This window comes from Podarcis vaucheri (genome assembly GCF_965113315.1).
Source record: "Podarcis vaucheri genome assembly, chromosome: 4".
Lineage (NCBI taxonomy): Eukaryota > Metazoa > Chordata > Lepidosauria > Squamata > Lacertidae > Podarcis > Podarcis vaucheri.
Window position 1 is genome coordinate 78071868 of NC_138762.1, and position 22591 is coordinate 78094458.

At 43.0% G+C, this 22591-nt stretch overlaps 1 protein-coding gene and 1 long non-coding RNA gene across 2 annotated transcripts; one reads left to right on the top strand and one right to left on the bottom strand.

Annotated features, from left to right (window-relative positions):
• Positions 1–3881: 3881 nt before the first annotated feature.
• On the bottom strand, positions 3882–11230 carry LOC309530228. The gene is made up of 2 exons (XR_014218703.1): positions 9711–11230; positions 3882–4986 (listed from the first exon to the last, which is right to left on the bottom strand). It is a non-coding gene; the product is annotated as an uncharacterized lncRNA (long non-coding RNA).
• CNOT11 (CCR4-NOT transcription complex subunit 11) lies at positions 8689–21700 on the top strand. Its single transcript, XM_082218706.1, is given in 8 exon segments — positions 8689–8845; positions 8847–9387; positions 12609–12773; positions 14503–14655; positions 15953–16155; positions 16324–16526; positions 18049–18145; positions 18897–21700. Coding segments are annotated over 8 exon segments (1581 nt in total). The 5' UTR covers positions 8689–8824; the 3' UTR covers positions 19095–21700.
• The last annotated feature ends 891 nt before the right edge of the window (positions 21701–22591 follow it).

Below are 22591 nucleotides of genomic sequence, written 5' to 3' on the forward strand. Positions count from 1 at the left end.
CGTCCACTCGCCGGCGGCAAGGCGAAGGGGGCGCCCTCCGCCAACGCCCGCCCCGCGGGGAGGAGCTCGCCGCTGGGCCCGAGAGCCTGCTCCTCCTCCCGGGGGAGAGGCTGCTGCTGCTGCTGCGGTTGCCTGAAGCGAAGGGCGCCCTCGTCCTCCTCCTGCCGCCTCAGAGGAGTTTCTCCTCAGAAACGAGAGAGGGAGAAGAAACCTGGCCTGGCCTTTCCAGGACGGGTGGGGGGGGGGAATGGGAGCGGGAGGAGCCGAAAGAGGAAATCCCCTGCCTCGTTTCCACACACCGCCCGGCCTTGGCTTCTTCGTCCCGGCCGACCTAGAGCAGGCCCGCCCTGCAGTAGCTGAGGGAAGGAGGAGGCAACGCCGCCGCCGATGGCGGGGACGTTTTCCTGGCGTATAGGACTAATTGCCTCCTTAAATCCCAGAGGCGTGGAGGTTGGAACGCCCACGGGGCAAGAGCACGTGCGGAATGCGCGGTTACTGGGTGGGTTATGTTGTGCGTGCGTGTAACTAGGGCACTGCTTCCAAGGCAGAGAGAGAAGGGGGTAGGTGGCTTTCAAACCTTGGCACACCTCTCTCTCTCTCTTTCTTTTTTCTTTGGAAAAGAGCCCGTGGGAATGGGACTTCTGCGAGAATGCTGAGACGACAAATCCGTCGAGGGAATTTTGAGAAGTTACTGTAAACGCACTTTTTGTGAATGTAAACTGTTCTGAATGTAAAGCTTCTTTCTGCCGGCCAGAATGTTTATTTGACGTTTTAAATGGCTCTCTTCCGTTTTCTAACATTCCCAAATAGCTAGAGGGAGGCTCCGGTATGGTTTTACTTTAATGTCCAAAGATGCACATTGTATCACCCTTCCACCACACTGATGAAAAGAGAAAGGTGATGATCCATCACAACCATGGGAAAGGGAAGAACTGCATGGTGCGAAACATGTCCAGTGCCCATGGGGTTCAGCAATGTTCCATCAGGACCTCTTTCTGAGACTTGTTCATTAGGAAGAACCAGAATCGCAACAGAGCAATATGCCCCCATCCTATCTCATCCGGGTGGCACAGAAGGACTTCATAGTTGATCCTTTTGAAAGCTGTTGAGAAGTCAAGCAAAACTGTCCAGGACAAGGGTTGCCAGTGCAGGGTGTGTGGCACTACTTTGCCCACAGAATACTTCCCTGGCACTCACAGGGTCCCCTTCCCCTGCTGAAATCTAGTTGCAACCATTAAAATTGGATGTGGTGTCTGCTTGGTTGTACTGTGTCTGTGATTTGACTTATTGTATTTCTCAGGTTTGCACAGAGAGTTCTGGAGTTGGAAGAGACCCCAAGGATCATTTGTCCAATCCCCTGCAATGCACCCACAAGCCAGAGGAGGCTGACATTTGCCCCCTACCCTAGAGTGACCAAGGTTGCCTCCGTCCTAAAACTGAGTTGAAAATGGATCTAGATAATCAGTATTATCCAAAAATACCTGGCACTGGACCACCACACACTTAAGCATCTTGCCCCGAAACCACATGAAATGACATGGTAACAATCCAGAACTCCAGGATCTAAAGGAAGCTTATTTGACAAAGTTCTTGCCATACATGCCTTCCTTTAAGGTAGCAAGTCTCATAGTCATCATCTAAACTTTTCTGTTCTGTCTTTCATTAAACATCCCATTGCGGTTTACAACAATATTGAACAAACTCAATTAAGCACATTAAGCAATAAATACAACAAGCAACTGCCAGAAAAATCACAAGAAGCTAGGTTGGTAATGGTCACAGCAAATGCTTGGGCACACAGCTGTATTTAAGAGAGCACCAAAAATGCATAACAACTGGCTTTTATTGTAGAGGGGAGCTTATTCTGAGTGCCACAACAAAATAGGCTTTTACCATGGAGGGCTACTGTGAGATGGACTGTGCCACAGACAGAAGGGCATCATCTGAACAGATTGATTACTGCACCTTCTTTCAAGGAAGCATTCTCTTTGCAACCCAACCAGTCAGTCTGATTCTGGCAGCTAATTAGCAAAAGGAGCAAGGAGCAAGCCTTAGGGTGCACATCTAAAAGGTATCCATAGTAACAGAACAAGCAGAAGCCAAAGTCCTGTTATCCTTCCCTCTAGTGTTATTTTCCTGTGTAAACATGAAAGGAGGGGTAATGGATTTCAGCACACTACAGTAGTTTCACCACCACTTGTCACCCTCCATGACTTGGAGAGTGAACTTTTGAAGTGGGCAGCCTCTCCTCACGGAAGCAATGTGCAAGGAATCTCCATCAGCAAAAGCCTCTCCAGTTCAGAAGTTCGCCCTCCAACTTGTGGAGGGTGTCCAGGGGTGGCGCTAGAACATTCATCCACATGCCTCCTCTCACTTGTTTATTTAACTTGTGTGAATGCTTGAAGAGGATTTATGAGTGGCTGTTGCTTTATTTGTGTTATGCTGCTAAGCTGGTGCCACATATAATAGTGATGAGTCTCGGTCAGAGTGGGGGCCATTGTAGGATCAGGCTGAAAAATTATTGCTCTCTGAATCTTAACGCAAGTGGGAAGCAAACTGAACTGTTTCATAACATCAGTGGTGTTAGTTGACTTATTTTTCTCCTAAGGCCATATATTATTTCTGTGAGACCATTATCCTGCCAAAATGTTGCTTATTTGGCTAAGATCACTCAACAGGATTTTGAAATTAAAAGGGAACTTGTTGCCTCAGAGATTAAATAGGTACAATGTTACCCTGCTCAAGATATTATATATCTTCTCATGCAGATCTGTGAGAATGTTCTAATCTACAATATCCTTCATAATTCTTGCACTGAAATATAGCAGATTTCCCTTCCCTCTTTTTTAGCATGATGGAAAAAAATAGGCATGAATATGGTGCTCATGATCCTCACAATAACACATTTTCTTTACTTTATATCCCATTATGACTATTTGGCAGCTGTGCAGCAAACAGTCTCTAAACGGCACTTACACAATAAGAGCACACATCAAGTTTCAAGGCCATGCTCAAAATCTGAACAATGTCAGAATTCATCTGGTTTGTATCAATGTTATTACTGACCACAGCAATATGGAAAATGTATGCCTTGCCCTGCAATCCTGCTACACCAAGACATTTCCTATTACATTTCTAACATGCCACCTGGGGATTTCAAAATTGCAACAGTAGAAAGCAGCTGCACAGGGCAGAAACATGGAATAAACATATTCTGTTATCTTGCCAGATGCATTGTGTGTCTCAGTAACTTTATCCATTGGTTTTCTTTAATATTATTGGCCAATGATAATATCACCAAAAATAAAATGCCCATAACCAAGAGATGCAGAAGAACACCACATTCCTTCCCTAAATTTCCATCATTCATTAAGATACATACACACATACACATACAGACAGTGGCTGCATGGCTGGATTATAATGGTGCAATTGGAGTAATTGCACCAGGGTCCTTTACTGCAAGGGCTCCCAGACTCTGACCTTTCATTTAAAAACAAGGTAAGTATGTAGCCATCATAGAAGAAAAGTTAAAAAGCAAAATGTGCAGGCAACCAATTCTGTGAGATGAGCCAGCTTCTGCATGTCAGTATTTTTAGCCAGACTTCAGTGAAGTCAGAGTTTTGACAAGTAAGTTGCTTGAACACCAAGCTATAGGAATCACTCACTGGGCACCCGCTCCCTTTTAGTGCACTTTATTTCTTGCTTCAGTCTCATTTTCTAGTCCTTGGAATCTCGTTTGCATTTCCTTCCTTTCTTGCAACCAGTATATCTTTCCTGTAGAGGATTCAACCAAAACCAAGTACTCCCTATACATTAGTTTCTGCACATCTACTACACAGCAAGTGTAGTTACCCTTTTAATAACCACACTATACGTAGTTACCCATTAGTAACTATATTAAAACACTTTATTCAAACACTTTTTCCAGACTCCCATTGGTCCACTTCAGTGAAGCCTCACCAGCTGACTATAATTGAGGGCTTTTGTTGAATTCCCATGATTAAGGCCCTAGTAAAGTGTAGGTCTGTTTCTGCTGTCGTGTCCTGGAATCTTCCTCTGGTTCTCCTACCAGACAGACACTATAGCCTAGCACTCCAAAGTGTCCCTCCCTTCTCCCTCAGTGCCGTAGACAGGTGCACTTCTCATCTCTTCAGTCTGAGCCAAGTGATTCAGCTACCCCAGGCAAGTCATCGGTCACCAATACACTCTGCCTTCCTTTCAGATGTTCTTTTTTCTTCTGCAATCTTCTTCCTCTGCTGTCTTCATCTTCTGGTTGAACACCATGAACACCAAGCACCAATCAGCATGGACTAACCAACTAACCCTCCTGCTGACCACCACATGGTCATATATACATTACTACCAGTCAACTGCACCGATTAACTAAGAATTCTAAATCTGCAATAACCAATCTGAATATACAAGTCTTCTATACTTTTTTTTGCATACTGAGAGTTCTATTTCCTCCTTGCTGTCAGTTGAGATCTCCCAGTGACAGTTAAACCAACTTCCACATAACCGGAGGATTCCCCCATCAAACACATTACAATACAAATGACAGAATATATTACACAATATCCATTAAAACACAATTAAAATAGATAGGATTTCTTCACAAGTGCCAATGAAAAGATGTCATTGCCTCAGTAAGTTGTGTTTCCTTAGATTTGTAGTTTAAATTAATAATAAAAAAGCATTTCCAAGTGGATAACCCTCTCTGACTGTTGATCCTGGTGTTGTCACACTGTACCAAAAGCATTATTACCATGTGGGTTTGTTCCATGGTGACTTCCTTCCGGACTGAGATCATTATACATATTAATCTAGTTTTAGAATCTTCTTTGAAATTCACTGATATATATTCAGTTTTGAATTACATCCCGGCACTGCGGGAACTATCAGATGGACAACATAAATAGGTCCCAAGGGCTTTCGTGGCAACAAAAAGATGTATTATCCAGCACTGGAAAGATAAATCCCCACCTGCAATTGTACAATGGACAGAGGACATTAATGTACTTTCCGCATTTGGACATGCAGTTTTTAACAGACAACAGATTTCAGACTCCAAGGGGGCATTTGGATGGCAGATAATGATATTAATGCTTAGACAGTCTGTTAATGGACTTTTATGAAGCACTCTTATTTTTTTATATAGTTGTTAGTTGTTACCAACAATTATTTATCTGCAATTTTTTCTAATACCAACCCGTTACTTTCTCCTTTCCTTCTTTCCTCTTATTTTGAGCTATATGTTGGGGGGGGGGGAATTGTACTGCAAGTATAAATATAAAAAATAAGCCACTTAGGTTGGCTTGTTTTAAACTAACCATAGTTAATGTTAGGCAGTTTATTGATTCAGACAGGATGACTAACAGCAGTTAGCAAAACCTTTTACTACCTCCTTGTCCTGGCTAGATGGGAGGAGGAAGGGACCGCACGAGGCCAGGAGGGGGCTTCATTCAAATGCAGTAACCACTGTATACACACCTTCCAACATTATCCTTCCTCAAGTCATCAGCCTGCAATTGGTCTCATATCTACCATTAGCTATCTACATAGCTCTTAGCCTTGCTTGCTTATCACACTTCTACATTTTGACTTTTTAAAAGTAAAAAGTAAAGGTAAACGTAAAGGACCCCTGACCATTAGGTCCAGTTGTGGACGACTCTGGGGTTGCGGCGCTCATCTCGCTTTATTGGCCGAGGGAGCTGGCCTACAGCTTCTGGGTCATGTGGCCAGCATGACTAAGCCGCTTCTGGCGAAACCAGAGCAGCGCATGGAAACGCCGTTTATCTACTTGCACTGGCATGCTTTCAAACTGCTAGGTGGGCAGGAGCTGGGACCGAACAACGGGAGCTCACCCCATCACGGGGATTCGAACCGCCAAATCGGCAAGCCCTAGGCTCTGTGGTTTAGACCACAGCACCACCCGCATCCCTTATGTAAGGACTACTAAATGTGACTTCTATTTATTAGGAGGACTCATTCAGTACCTGAGAATGGTCACTTGATACAGAGGAAAGAGCTAAGTATAATTTGGGCCAACATGTCCTCCTAAACGCATATTTGGTGACATAATGGGGGCACAGAGGGGCACTTATTGCGAGACGTAACAGTAGGCAGGAAGGCTGCTGAACCCTTCCCACACCTGCCATTGCCACACTCTTCATGCCACTGTTTTTTCATTGGCTTTTTATAAGGGGCTGCTCACTGCTCAGAAATAACAGTCAATGTTGCTATAATGAAGATACCAAAACACACCCTCTTTAATGGCTCACTTAAATTAGTCCCCTTCCCACAAGTAAAAATACTTTGTTCTACTAACTTTCCGCTCTGTTTTAAATATGAACACTCACTGCAGTGTTCAAATAGCCGGGCTGCTGAAGAAAATCAATAGTTTTCTATTACATGCATTATACCACTGCAATATATCGTACAAATATGTGTAATGGCTTTCAGCATTAAGGTAAGATGGAAAAAGCATAGATACACTAAAACTACATCACACTTCAAAAACACCAAAGAACTGACTGTGGAAATATGGCATGTTTCCAATGTTAGTCTTACTCAAAGTAGATCCATTGAACTTAATGGTTTATGATTAACTTGGGCCAGTGGTTTTCAAACAGGGTGTTGTGGCACCCTGGGGTGCCTTGAATGACAGTCAGGGGTGCTGTGGGCAACACTGGCCTCTGTCCCTCTTTCCTTCCCTCCCTCCTGTGATGCCCTCTTGCATCTCTGCCTCCCAAAGGTTTGCACAGCTGTTTGTTGTAGCAGCCCTGCTACAAGGTACCCAGGCAAATGTTGCCTCTGGGGCTGGCCAGGAAGTGCTTCCCAGGCCTCTGCGAGGCAGTGTGAGGAGGCATCTCTCTTTGGGGTAGGGGGTGGTAGCTCAGAGACCAGGGGGGGCAGCTGTGGCTGTCCAGAGGACTCCCAAGGAGAGAGAGGAGAGGAGGCTGAGGGAAGAGTCCACAAGGGAGGGTGTTTGAAAAAAGGGTGAGGGACTGCCAGCTCTGCAGGCAAGGGGTGACATAACTGGGCTCCTGAGCCCCACAGGGGTGCCACAGAAAGAATGCTGTTGGTCAAGGGAGCCATGGACTCAAAAAGGTTGAAAACCTCTGACTTAGGCCCATCTGAACTGTTATTGAACTATTTGTATGTAATTTAATGCAGAATAAAAAACAAATAAATTGGTTTAAACTGAGGACAGATGTAGGTGACATATTCAGATTTGGCATGCATGACACAGCCTGATCCTAAACCATGTTTAATCAAAAATAATCATGCTGCAAAACTGATGCTGCAATCCTATAACTATTTACCCCAGAGTAAGCCACTGGAACTTGAAGAGATTCACTTTGAAGTATGCATTACAGTGGAACCTCAGTTTTCAAATGCAATCCGTTCCGGAAGTCCAGTTGACTTCCAAAACGTTCAAAAACCGAGGATCAAAGGGCTGTCAGCAATGTCAATGGGGAAAATTGAAAATCTGTCTCAGAAGCCGTTTGACTTCCAATGCGCATTCGAAAACAGAAGCATTCACTTCCAGGTTTCGGCTTTGGCTTCTGAAACCTTCGGTTCGAAAACTGAAGTTTGACTATAAGATTAACTGAGAGGCTCAAATTCTAGCAAACTCATCTGGGGGGTAAGACCTGTTGAACTTAGGTTGTGTACACACAGGGGCTGCATATCCCATGAGGTTAGTGGATGTCTGCTTCACCTCGCCTCATGGTGTGCTTGCGTACACACTCCTGTCTTCTATATCCTGTGCACTCCCTCGGCTGCTTTGTGAAGCCCTCTATATAGGAAGCTAGTCAAAATCCACATCTAAACCCTGTGTTTTGATGCATTTCCTCCCAAAGCAGCTTGGAAACATAAGCCACATGAAGCCAGAATCTCCACCCTCTCTCCACCCACCAGTGTGGACTGACAACGGGCAACTTGGAAACACATCCAACTGCAGGCGTAAATGTGATTTGAAACACAGAAGGATCAAAGTTGGAAGGGACCCCCAGGGTCATCTAGTGGGACTCAAACCCACAACCTTGAGATTAAGGGTCTCCAATGAGCTATCCCTCAAGACCTCGCTGCATCTTAAGCCGGCAGTGCACCTTATTTCGGAGTAAAGGTGCACAAGATGGTACTGCGAGTCAAGAATCACTGCATAACCCACTGAAATCGGAATGGGCTGCACTTCTCACGCGCAAAGACACTCTCAAGGCCTCAGCTCTGTACATTAAAGTTGCATTGGTTCAGTTACCTTTCTTCTTAAAAAAAAACAAAAATCCTGCTTGGAAATCAGACTACATCGAAGCAACAGTCCCGGCAAAGCGCTCCACCTCAAAGGAGGAAACAGCCAATCCCGTTCCTCTCCCTTGAAGTTTTAGGTCTCCGAGCGGCCAATCCCGCTTCTCATTCCTGTATCTGGGTTCGGAAGAGCCCAATCCCTTTCGCCGAGGGGGAGCCACGGAGCTCAGTTCCCAACCACTGGAGGATCGCCACTCGCTTCCGCTGCCCCCCCCCCGCGCCGCCTCCCTTTGGTTGCCCGGGTTTCACCGCTCCTCCCCGCTATATAAACTTTGCGACAATGTTGGAAAGCGGGGCCCGCTATCCGGCGGCGAGCGACTTTACGGTAGAGCCCGCTCGTGCGGAGCGATAGCCGCGATGTCTAGATAGAGCGTGGGCGGCAGAACGTTGCGGGAAACATGCGCGCGCACGGGGGGGGGAATGAATAATGAGAGGAGTAGCTGGTAGGTAGGTAGGCGGGCGAGGTAGCGCGCGCAGGCGAGGCGAGACAGAAGGAAGGGGGCGGAGCTGGATGCCGGCGGGTGGGGCCAGCGTTAGTCCCCCAGCCCGGTTGCGCTACGGAGGCCGCGGGTTCGATACCCGGTGGGGGTTGTAGTAGTAGTAACAATAGTAGTAGTAATAATAGCAATAGTAATAACAGCAGCACCGAGGCGGAGTTCTCTCCTCCTCCACCGCCTCGTGGAGAGATGAGCCTTTCCCCGAAGGAGCTGTCGAGCCTGCTGAGCATCGTGTCGGAGGAGGCCGGCGGCGGCACCTTCGAAGGCCTCTCCACCGCCTTCCACCACTACTTCGGCAAGGCCGAGCACTTCCGCGTGGGCTCCGTGCTGGTGCTGCTCCTGCAGCAGCCCGACTTGCTGCCCACGCCGCCGCAGCGCCTCACCGCCCTCTACCTGCTGTGGGAGATGTACCGCACCGAGCCGCTCGCCGCCAACCCTTTCGCCGCCATCTTCGCGCACCTCCTCAACCCCGCGCCGCCCGAGAGAACCACCGCCAGCAGCGCCGCCGCCGCCGCCAGCGCCGCCACAGGCCCAGCCGGGGGCGGCGGCGACGACGGCGAGAGGCCTCCGCTCTCAGGTACCGCCGGCCGAACGATTCTCCCCGTGGGGGGAGAAGAGCGGTTTCTCCTCAGCAGCAGCACTTCCTTTCCGACACTTGAGTTGTACGTTTGAATCGGGGTTGGGGGAAACCTGTGGCCGTCCGGATGGTGCTGGGCTCCAGTCCCGGTGATCATCATCATCATCATAACATAATACCAATTACTACTACTAGCTCCCACATCTGGAGGGCCGCAGGTTCCTCACCCCTGGCTTAAAGCGGAATAAATGCATTTTCCCTTCTCCCCCATCCACCACAAGTATGTCAGGATTTACGGTGCTCTTTTTGAACTCCTTTCTTACCATTTTCATTTAAGTTACTACTTGTCCTGTGCATGTTGATTCAAAAGCATGTCCCGTTGAGCTCCCCCCAGCCCGTGAATGTACAGTATAGGATTGCAGCTTTAGCCCCGGTGATTAATAATAATAATAATAATACTTAGAGCTCCCACATCTGGAGTGCCACAGGTTCCTCACCAATGACTTAAAAGGAATAGATGCATTTTTCCTCCCCACCACCACAAGTATGTCAGGATTTTAAGGTGGTTTTTTTGAACTCCTTTCTTACCTGTGTTCCCTCCACCCACAGCATTTTCATTTAAGGTACTGCTTGTTGATTCAGAAGCATGTCCCACTGAGTTCAATCAGACTTGCTCCCATGAATGTACCTGTATAGGATTGCAGCTTTGCTCTCTTGTTGTCCTAACTTTGGTATTGCCTTTGGATGTGTGTGACATGCTTTTTTGGGGTGGCCCTCATTTAATGGCTGTCATACTGCCTTCCTAATCATCATTGTTTATTCTCAAGTAAACAGCATCCATCACTTCCCTATTCAGACAGTCACATATCATCACACATAAGTAGGCCAGAGCCCCTGGGGGAAACATCCTTGTGAAATAGTATGAAACGTTCATGTTTCTAGCATGCTGGCTGTGAGTAGGGAAGGGTTTTAGAGGGGTATGACACTTTTGTGTTAGGTGATCTTGAACCCATTGGGTAATAGGTACCCATCTTCCAAAGTGACCCCTCCCTGGTTACAGTGCGTAGGCTCATCTAAATTTAGGTGAAAACTTGGGATGCTTACACAGATTGGAAACGAGGAACACTTTTTTAAAAATGTAATTAATGTAACCTACCTTGAAAAAAATATTTGAAAGGCAGGGTAAAGATGGATTAAATAAATATTTTTACCTAGTTTAATATTATGGCTTTGTAAGGAAAAGTGTCTATGCATTCACGCATGATGACAGTGATAGCCAGTCATGCCTTCTCACTAAATTCACATGCAACAAAATACAGTGGTACCTTGGTTCTCAAACTTAATCTGTTCCGGAAGTCCATTCCAAAACCAAAGTGTTCCAAAACCAAGGCATGCTTTCCCATTGAAAGTAATGCAAAGTGGATTAATCCATTCCAGACTTTAAAAACCCCCTAAAACAGCAGTTTAACATGAATTTTACTATCTAACGAGACCATTGAGCCATAAAATGAAAGCAATAATCAATGTACTGCAGTCACACAATCAATCAGTAGCTGAACTGGGTTCCACACTGTCACATAAACAAAAACGAAAGAGCCGCAAAAAGAAAAATGCAAAATAAATAGCAAAAACAGACAGAACTCAGCGTAACACTCAAAACGGAAGTGTGGCACTCAAAATGGATCACGTATGGCTTCCGAAGAAAGTTCACAAACTGGAACACTTACTTCCGGGTTTGTAGTGTTTGGGTTCCAAGTTGTTAGAGTACCATGGCGTTTGAGAACCAAGGTACCACTGTAGATATTTGTGTGATAACAATAGATCCTTTTTTGTAAACAAGAATTATATACAGTGGTGCCTCGCAAGATGAAAAGAATCCGTTCTGTGATTCTCTTCGTCTAGCGGTTTTTTCGTCTTGCGAAGCAAGCCCATGGACGGATTAGCGCTTTTCTGCTGATCGGATCAGCTGATAAGCGGCTTAGCGGCTTAGAAAAAGGGGGGGAGGAAAAAAACCCAGCAGGAACTCGCAAGACATTGTCGTCTTGCGAAGCAAGCCCATAGGAAATTCGTTTTGCGAAGCACCTCCAAAACGGAAAACTCTTTCATCTAGCGAGTTTTCCGTCTTGCGAGGCATTCATCTTGCGGGGCACCACTATATGTATGAAAATCAACCAGTTTCAGTGGTTTATTGAAGCCAGAACTTTGAATTGTGTTTAAGAAGCCAGGGCCTGACTTTGGCAATAGTGCCTTCTGTCATAATTAAGTCTCTTATTAAAAATATAAGAGCCCTGCTGGATTAGATGAATGATTCATCTAGTCTAGCATTCTGTTCCCACAGTTGCTAGTCAGATGTCTGTGGGAAGCTCACATGCAAGATGTGCATACAGTAATCCACTTCTGCTCGTGCTCTTCAGTAGGTTAGAGACTTACTGCTTCTGAAAGTGGTAGTAGTACGTGGCTGTCATAACTAGTAGCCATTGATAACCTAATTCTCCTTCCCCCAAGTGAAGTGCGCCTGGCTCATTGACTTTCAGGACAAATTTTAAAACATTCATGTTTACTTAGGTATTTGATGGCTAAAAGACACTGTTCCTGGTAACCTTGAGATCTTTAGTTGAGAATGTTATTTTAAAAACAATTTCTAAAAACTGTTTTATCACTGCTGCTCTGGGCTCCTTTGAAAGAAAGGTTGGGATATAAATAAATATGTTACTGTTATTATTAGTAACAACATTGAAACCTATAAAACATGTCATGAGTTGGTTAGATGAGTAAGAAAGTATTTATTCCTATATATAAGTTGGGGGGAATAATGTTTGTGATCCTAATTGTAATTGCAAAATAGGAGGATGTGTTTGTTGATGCCAAGGAAACGTGTAAAATGTGTAGCAAAAGTACCAGTCTAAAAGGTTATTTTAAAAGTCTTTCAGAATATGTAATTTGAGGTGAGGAAAATTCATTTTAAAAATACTGTACTAATTCTGAGTATTCAGTTACAAACAGATGCTGTTTTAGCTAGTTTAATTTACAGCCAAACAAAACTTTCTGTTTTTGGTTGTATATTTATACATAAATCACTTGCATTTCACGTAAACCCAGTTGTTAGAGAAGAGTGCAAAACATTTCTACCCATTTGTTACATCAAGTTAATATTTGTATTTCAGTATGTATAAAGTACTATTTTTAGCACATGAAATCCTGAAATGATGTTGCCTTTCCAGGTTTTCTGCCTCCTATAACCCCACCAGAGAAATTCTTTCTTTCCCAGCTGATGTTGGCCCCACCTAGAGAGCTCTTCAAAAAGACCCCAAGACAGATTGCATCAATGGATGTAGGAAATATGGGCCAATCTGTGGATATCAGCGGCCTTCAGCTGGCTTTGGCAGGTAAAAAATTATTGTTCTTGCTGAGATCTGATCCTGCTCTAGAGTAAATGACATTTGCACTACCTTTCTTCTTGTGCTAAGTGTGCGTAGAAGAGTCGTAAGAGAGTGGCTGTGTTCTTGTACTTGCAAGCTAAAGTTTGTATTTTTATAGTACAAGTTTACAGCACTTTGCTGAATTTGAACATGAATTCATCACACTGAATTTGTCAGTGTGTGGCTTTTAAGAAGCAATTATTGGCATGCTGAAAGGTGGAACAAGGAGAGAAAACAGTAAATTTAATTGTTCCCCCTAGAACACTACTAAGGTGAAAAGGCAAGGCACTCTGCAGGAATCAGAATGGAACTTCCATGTTGCTAAACAAAGAGGAACAGAAAAAATGATTCGAACTTGATTTACACTTGGATATTCATGTTAAAACAAACTTCCTAACTTTTACAGAGAGAAGTTGAGCTAACAGTATATCTTGATTGCATTTTGCTCTTCACGCTGCTGGGATAATTTTTCAAATAAATTCTCATTTTGTGCTTTTTGTAGCTAGTTTTGTCACTAAGCTTCTTGCCAATTACGTGTCATATGTTGCTTTGGAAAAGGAAAAGTATTCTGGCAATGTACTGTGTTAAGTACAAACTGTTTATTTGATGGGAGACTTAGTTGATTAAGGATCAGTGACCTCTATTGAAATCAGATTTTTTCCAGCACACTCCCTTTCAAATTGGAGGAGACTTCCTGGAATTGACGAACAAGGGGAAAATACTGCACTAAAATATCTCAATTTGTTTTCGGTTTGAATAGTGCGTAGTGCTTTCCCCTCTTAACTTGAAGATGTTTCTGAGGTCATATTTTGCTATTTCTAGAAATATTTTCAGGCATTATTTTACATACTTGTTTAGAATATGATATAAAAAGCTGATGTATGTGCACGTGAGTAAGAACAGGCTTCCTCAACCTCGGTCCTCCAGATGTTTTGAGACTACAATTCCCAGAATCCCTGACCACTGGTCCTGTTAGCTAGGGATCATGGGACTTGTAGGCCAAAAACATTTGGAGGGCCGAGGCTGAGGAAGCCTGAGTAAGAACTATAAAATACACCCAGAGCTCTTTTTTACAAAAAGCCTTTGCTGTGTCAGTTTCCAATTCTGAAGAGAAAAGTATATTAAAATATGGTTTGTGGTTCACAGCTGTGCACACAAATTGCTACCTAAAATTACAGTCAAGGGACCACAGATTCATACTTAGCACCAACCCTGCCTCCGCCCTCATATTGTGTTTGTGTGTGGTCCTATCCTTGATACTGTGCTGAGCTCTGGAAGCAATTGGAAAGCACTGCAGAATTAGAGAGAGCCTCTTCCATGCCTAGAGAAGAATTATAATTCTCTCAGAACTTTTGCTTAGCTCATCTCAACCAGTGTTGAGCTCACAAATGCTTTTGTGAGTTCTCGATCTTAGACTCGAGACTTAGACTCTTAAGTTCTCAGACTCTTCCAAACAGTGCCCTTGAATTACAGTAAGCCTTGTTACCTTATTGTGAGATGGGTGCATAAAAAAGTAAAAACAGCCTCTGATCAGATTTATAGTTCATGATGTCTGTTCAAACTTCTGAATCCTGATTCTTGTGGTTACTTATGTTGAGTATGGGTTTCATCCAATGGTGTTGCTCAGTTGACAGTTCTGTTTGTTTTACTCAAGATCACATGCACTGAACATTGTGTTAACCATTTTCCCTTCTAGAACGTCAGTCTGAACTGCCGACACAGAGTAAAGCGAGTTTCCCCAGCATTCTCAGTGACCCTGACCCGGATTCTTCAAATTCTGGTTTTGACAGCTCCGTTGCCTCCCAGATCACTGAAGCTCTAGTGAGTGGACCAAAACCACCTATTGAAAGTATGCATTACTTTCTATAATCTTTCACCCACCTATAGCATAAGATAGCTATAATATTAGTTATAATCCCACCACTTCATTTCTGTATGTGATTGTACTGATTGTAGCAAGCTTTAAAACTTGTAAAAAAACCCCTGCTTGATTGCAAATGAAGGAATGAATGCTTTTCTCCAAAGCAATGACCAATAGGATGTGCCACAAAATAGTTTAGATTGATTTCTCCTGCACTTTCAGTTTATTAGAATAGCTGAGTTGGTCTGATGCTTTTACCTTCTGCAGGTCGAGGGTCATAGAGTACTGTTATATTGTGAACATACCCTAAATGAAAATAGTTTCTGTACATTGGCCTGGTTTGCAGGTCATGCTAAGCAAAACCATGTTTTAGCTCCCAGGAAGATTGTGGCTGCTTGGCTCCTCCCTGGTCATTTTGCAGCTGCACTGCACTGAGCTAAACCATGGTTTGGCTTAGTATGTTGTCCAAATCCAGGTTTGTTTATGGTTAGTCTCTCCACACTAACTATAAACTAACCTAGGTTTTTAACCTTAGTTCTAATAAGTAGTACTATGGTTCAGTCCTGTGCTATATTCTACCATTATTCTAGCTATGAACGAAGAACTAGAATATACTTAGGACTCATCTGCACTGCACATAAAGCCATATCATCTCTGTAAAAAAGTCACAACTTCCCTCAAAGAATCATGGGAACTGTAGTTTGTTGAGGGTGCTGAGAATTGTTAGGAGACCCTTATTCCCTTCACAGAGGCAGAGTTCCCTGGGAAGAGGAATTGATTGACAAAACGCTATTGGGAACTGTTGCTCTTTCAGGGGAATAGGGTTCTCTTAACAACTCTTAGTACCCCTTTATAGTTCCCATAATTCTTTGGGGGAAGCCAAGACTGTTTAAGAGTGGTAGGAGACTGCTTTGAATGAATGGGGGCCTTATACTCTAGTTTATACTATCAGATTTCTGAATGGATTTGTAATTTTTCATCACACACTAAGTGTCGCCATAGAATTCTTCAGGATCACCATGCGACAGATTGCCCACAGGTTTTTATGGTGGTTTATCTATTACCCTGTTTTGAAATCAGAGGTTTTAGGAAAGTTCTCAGCTGCAAACATTGTACCACTATCATATCTGAACTATCACGATTGTTTCATGGAGCCTGACAGTATGCATAGTGTATTTCATTATGTGTTCAGATTGTAATGCTTAGGGAGAAGTGAGCATAATATTTAGTAGGCTTTCTGTACCAGGTGCTTTCAGATTGATATGAATGCAAATTATTTTTCCAGGCCATTTTCGTCCAGAATTTATACGACCCCCGCCTCCACTTCACATTTGTGAGGATGAGCTCGCTTGGTTGAACCCGATAGAGCCAGATCATGCCATTCAGTGGGACAAGTCAATGTGTGTGAAAAACAGTGCCGGAGTGGAAATCAAACGAATCATGGCCAAGGCTTTCAAAAGTCCTTTGTCATCAGCACAGCAAACGCAGGTGTGTGTAGTAGTCAGGTGGTACATAGTCCCAATTCTATTACTGTGCATTTTCTAATGTGAGCTTAAAGTATCCTTAAACTTGAAAGTTGTATATAGTATTGTCACCTATATTTTGTTGTGCCTTGTTAAGTCTTAAGGTGTCCATTTATTTATTTTCCCTCTGCAGCTCCTTGGAGAATTGGAGAAAGACCCCAAGCTTGTTTACCACATTGGCCTCACTCCTGCCAAATTGCCTGATTTAGTGGAAAATAATCCTTTGGTTGCTATAGAAATGCTGCTTAAACTTATGCAGTCAAGTCAGATAACGGAGTATTTTTCAGTCTTGGTCAACATGGACATGTCTCTGCATTCAATGGAAGTTGTCAATCGGTAACTATTTGTCTACTTTAGATTGCTTTGTTGGCATTTTTGAATGAGCTTGATTTCTAGTATCCATGCAGCCAGTTTGGTCCCATCAAGGAACAGTATCCTGGGTGCCTGTATCTGAATGTTGGTGTAGTTCAGTGTTTTGCACTCAGTTCTACGGACAAAGTACATGAGATACAATCAGAAACAGAATTGCCGGATTGGTCCAAAGGATTTGGACCTAATCCTTTGCAATGCTGTCATTAAGGGTAGGTTTAATTCCAGCCTGCCCTTTTCCTTTCCAGTATAAGAGAATGGCTGCAGTGGGGTGAATTGGCAGCGTTAATTTTTCTTCATCTCCCAAATTTAATGTTTTGGCCTCCAGATTCAGGGACTACATAGGGGCAGGGAGGTATATTGTGTTCCTATGTACAGAGCATGTGGATGAATTGCATGTGTGCACATAAACAGGAATCCCTACAGCATTTGGGCTCTCCATATACATGAGCCCCCTTCCCATTTCTGTCTTAATTTTGCTAGTTTTTAATTAAGCTCATGAAATTGGAGAGAATGTCATGACAGTGGACCTGTGGATAGTTCAGTGGGGAGCAGCTTTAGGAGTATTCCATATCCTTGTATTCTTCTTCCTTTTTGTCTTATTTGACAGCCACAGTCATTGGCAAGAGCCAGTGCAAGCTCAGAGGAAGATACCCATCTATGCACTTTCAGGATGGTAGATACCAAACAGCTGGCTGGTTGTAAATGATATTGAGCCTCTGTGTCCATTCCTATGAAGGGACAGATGGCATTTTAAATTGGGGTAGTGTAGTGGGAAAGTAAACATGTACAGCCACTTCATGTTCAACAAATGTATAACCATCCACAGTGAAAGAGGGTCGTTATCCCATTAGTTGTGATTGACTAGTTCTTGGTAATAATCTCTTAAACAATAATTCCTCCCCAACTTCAGTACAATGTACTATTTTAATGTGCTTTAGTGATGCATTGTTAGCTACCATGGGCATTTCTTAAAACAAACAAGGATAAAAGGTTTTATAAATGTGTAGCACGGCAATTGACAAATCCATTAATTCAATTCATTCTTTCCCTCCCACTGACTTCATTCTAAAGACACAGGCAGAGAGATCAGCTCAGAATATATGCAACTGTAGAAGAGGGATATAAATGAAATGAATAATCATACTGTACCATTAAAAAATAAATCATAAGATCAGGTGGTGGGGGGGGGGAGTTGAAATTTTAAGTTTACTTGTGTACAAAGCAGCCCAAATGAAGCATCAGCCCTACATTTTAAAAGGATAAATTCTCTTCCTGATCTTTTCCCACCTGCAGTTGTATATTTCTTTTTCACACTCCTCATGTTAATATCACACCATAAATGTAGGAGGCTGTGTGAACATTTGTGAAAAGTCATTGTAACAAAATTGTAGTTGCTAAGGAGGTGTGGGATCAACTCCCACCCCTCCAGCATAGAATTTATGAGTGATCTGCTCATAGTTAATCAACTATTTTCTGTTTCCAACAGCCTTACCACAGCAGTTGATCTTCCTCCCGAATTTATTCACCTTTATATTTCCAACTGTATTTCTACTTGTGAGCAAATTAAGGACAAGTATATGCAGGTAGGTTTTTGGAAGCATTTCAAAATGAGAAACTATTGAAATTCTGGGACTGGTTCACCCAGGCTTGGGGCAGCGGGGGGAATGGAAATCCTTATGAAACTGTACAGAATTTGTACCTGGGAATTTGAAATATTTGCCTTGCTCTAAATGGAACACAGTATTTTGGTGTCTTACAGTTCTTACTATTCCATACTTTTAAAGTAGGGGTGGCTAATCTATGGCCTTCCAGATATTGCTAGACTCGTTTGCATCATCTCCAGCCATCTTGGCCAGGGTCCAAGGATGAGCAACACCTGGAAGACCAAAAGGTCCCCACACTTATTAAAGGTATATAAAAGGAACCAAAAGAACAGGAGGAGGAAAGCACAATCTATTCTTTAGGGTTATTTTCCAATCAATTTAAATGAAATACTCTAATTCAATCTGTGTTTCTGAATTGTGGCTTTTAGTAATAAGAAAACCATTGGATGATTGAAATTGACACCTGGGCTGGGGGATTTTTAAGCAGGCTACTTATTGCAGAATTACAAAAGTGAATCCTGCAAATTTTAACTAGCTTATAAAATGAACAGTTTTGATCTTCTTAAAAGAGATTTTATTTCCCCGAAGCTACTTTGTGAGCTGCTGCTTTGTTGGGTCAGCAGTCAATATATCTAGTGTTACCCTAAGTTTGTCATCTCCATTACTTTCAGTGAGCCTACTTTGAGTAGAACTAACATTAGATATAACCCATGTGTTGTCTATGTTTCAGAACCGGCTAGTACGACTTGTGTGCGTCTTTCTACAATCCTTGATTCGGAACAAAATAATTAATGTACAGGACTTATTTATAGAAGTGCAAGCCTTTTGTATTGAATTCAGCCGGATAAGAGAAGCAGCTGGCCTTTTTCGATTGCTGAAGACACTTGACACTGGTGAAAATCCTTCAGAGACGAAGACTTCAAAATAATACTTCATTTGGAAGAATGCTTTATATCGGATTAGGATTCTGTATGATTTTTGTATAGTTCACTATTTGCTTGCAATTAAGATGCTATTTGTGCTGTATTAAATATTGCTTTTTCTGCTGGAGAAGTTTGAATGATGTTGATGAGTCAATGATGTTGAACAAAACCTACTATTAGTGTGGCCTGAAGTCTTCATTGGAGAGCTTCCTGATGCAGGCACCCATGAAAGGCTTCAGTAAATAATCTGTCACAAACTCACAATGCAGGAAACTGCTTGCTCTCCTTACTTAGTTCCTGTTTCCACTGACTTGGCCTCAACATTGAGCACTCCTCAGAGATGCCTCTTTGATTGGATGCCGGGATTCTGAACAGAGAAGAGGTGCAAAGAGATTTCACTAGCCTCCATGGACCTTCTTAAAAATTCCACTGCTCCATAGCAGGCCAGCCATGTGAGATAATAAGTACTGTATTGCTCAGTTTGACTGCTAAGATACTCGATTCCAGTAAGCAAGTGTTGTGTTAGCATCTTAATTTACTTGCTTATCGGAGTTAAAGAAAAATAATCAAACCTATCGCAACACAAGTGAAGGGTATTGTGTGTCTTACAAGGCCGAACCAAGTTGAAAAAGCTGCAGATTTTTACCTAAGAAGCAACGGTGAGAAATATTTTTGGGACGCTGCTAACTTCATCTTCCCAAGAACAATATCTGAGGTAGGCCACTCCCTAACTGGCTGCTATCAAGGACCCACTTTCCCCATGGCTTTCTGTTCCAACAGTTTCCATAGGCTGCACCATCCCGTGCCTGAAAAAACCTGAAGGTTAAAAGTTCCTCAACTGCATTACACAGAAACCCTTCCAAATTATTTCTGTTCAGCTCATTTTAAGAGTTAAAAAGGGCTCAACTCAGAGGATTCTGCAGAGGGGGAGAAAAGTAGCTCTGTAACTGCTTTGAATTCAAAAGGTCCTATATATCACCTACATTCCATCAAGAATGACCTTGCTCAGCAGATTCAGAGCCACTTCTAGACAGGAGACAAACAGTGGGCTGGGTGAACTAATGGTCTGTTGGGTGGGGGTCCAAAGCCTAAGTTCTTTTTCTAATGGTTTCAGCCCAGCCCTTGAGTCCAAAGGTACCCTTTGCAGAGAGCACGTAAAATTTACCTTTGCAGTTGTGTACAGGATCTGGTAAATTCAAATAGGGCATGAGAGCTACTTTTGTTGTAGCCCCACCAAGGCAAAGTGCCTCACTGGGCCAGGTACCTTGTTCTCCTTAAATCTATAGAAGTAAACATTTCCAAAGCACAATGAAGTGAAAAGTCCCATTACCTTCACCTTAATAAATAACAAGACAAGTCACATTATAAGCATTCAGAAGTTGACTTTACAGTTGCATCCAGTGTCTGAACTGATGGCTTGCAGCAGACCCACAACTCCGACAAGCATCCATGGACTGCCTTGAGAGATGGGCAGGGGCCCCCACCTGTCACCTGCCTGATGTCAAATTTGAGTTTGAACTCAAGATCCCCAAGGAAAGGAGTTTGCCAACTTCAAAGTCCACATTTGCATTGGCAGGTCCCACCTCTAATCCCAGCAAGGCTTACATTGGGTGTCAAATTTAAAGGTATAATAGCATGCAAGCCCCTTGGCCCAGGACAAAATGAGAGCACGTTTAAAGGATCCAATGTGTTCCTTTGCAGCAGCACCATTACCTATCTTAACCCCTGGTGTCAGGTAGGCACAGCTTGGGGAAAAGCCTTTTAGGTAAAATAAGGCCTAGTTTGATTCATGAGCCAGAGGATTCCTGTGTCTGCTTTACCATTCTAGTTCATTTTTCCTGACCATAGGGAAAACTTGAGCAGTCTCATCTAGAAAAATCCAGTTGCAACACTTAGTAGCTGAAATTATGCTAAGGGAAGGATTTAGAAGTGAGGATGCTGAACATCTATGTTTGGGATAATTCTCATAATTTCACTTGCCAGGCAAATGTTGATCTACAAGTGGCTTTTAGATGCAAGCTTAAAAAATCAAGAAGGGGAACAGGCTAATGATAGAAATACAGAATGAACTAAGTACTTTCCACATTTTTATTTATTTATAGAATGTTTTATCCTGCTCTTTAGCCCAAAATGGCTCCCCACAAAGCTTAAAGATCAATGAAGACAGTCCCTGCCCTCAGGCATACAATCTTAAAAGACATGACCAAACAAAAAGACAAAAAAGTCGACTAGGGTGGTAGAGGTAATAAACAATGATAACCTGTTATTCATTGGAAATTTCAAGGAGAACTGAAGGACTGAATGCTTACCAGGTAGCAGTTGACAAGGTAAAGGAGGCTGGCTCCTTCACTGAGTTGTCCTGCTCCTGTCCTCCCTTTGTCGTCAGCTGAAGGAACTACCATTTTTATTTCAGCTCAAGCAAAAGCTTCAATGTGCCCCTCACCCCACCACTAGAACGTTCAGCTCAAAAAAGGATTAAGCACATTGTTCCCTGGAAAGATTTTTGGTAACGAAGGGTGCCATGTTCAATTTTAGTCTGTAACAGCTTCTACAATAGAAGTATTCTAAACAGTTACACCATTGGTGCAGAGACGATGTAGGCAGCTTGCTTTTTTTAAAAAAAGAAAACTTGAATTTTGCTTTTAAGAGTGTGTAGAGATTGTTTTATACATGAAACTTGAGCCCCAGTAACTGCCTTGTAAAATTAAAACCAGGCTCAAGCACAAAACCCTCAATAACCTCAGTTTTGTACAGCAACAAGTCAAACTGTTATCAGTAGCTTTCTGTTCCGGAATAATATTAAACTACGTTCCAATAAATGGCCTTCTCAGCTGACAGGACACCACTATAGCAGAAGGGACCACTTGAAACAAGGCCAGTCAGAAACACTTTTAGTTTGTTTTGCTGCCAACTGTCTTAAAAAACTGGACATTCAAAAGGAGCAAAGTCAGCTTTTGCTATTTCCAACTGGCTTATTTTGGTTTAAGGCAGTTTACCTACTACTGTTCTTCAAGCCTTTTTTTAAGGTGCATTTTCACACACACGTTTTAAATTAAACCCAGTGCCCTATATACAAAATGTCCATGTCTGTCATATGAGACAACACCTGCAGGCAAGTCAATCTTTTTCAGACCACACATGGAATCTTTCTGCCTTAAAATAGTTGAAAGAAGGGATGTCTCACAGATAAAAATTAAGAATGTAGCAGCAGTAAGTCAGCGCTGAGTCCGTGTGGGCAAGTTCCAGAAGAGTTTGTTGGGGGGGAAAACACCTAGATGAGAAAAGAAACGAGTTGTCGAAACAATTTCCGTACCACAAGTTAGCAGGAATAATTGTTCAAGCACATAGTTTGTCCAAAGTCAGGGTTGAACAGTGATCCAGGGAGCTGTGCTCAACACACAGAAACGAGAATAAGTGATTTTCACTGTCCCCCACACAGCTCCCTGAAAATTTTGCAAGAAAGAGGGGGAAATCACTTCCTCAACTTCTGCAGGCAGGAACC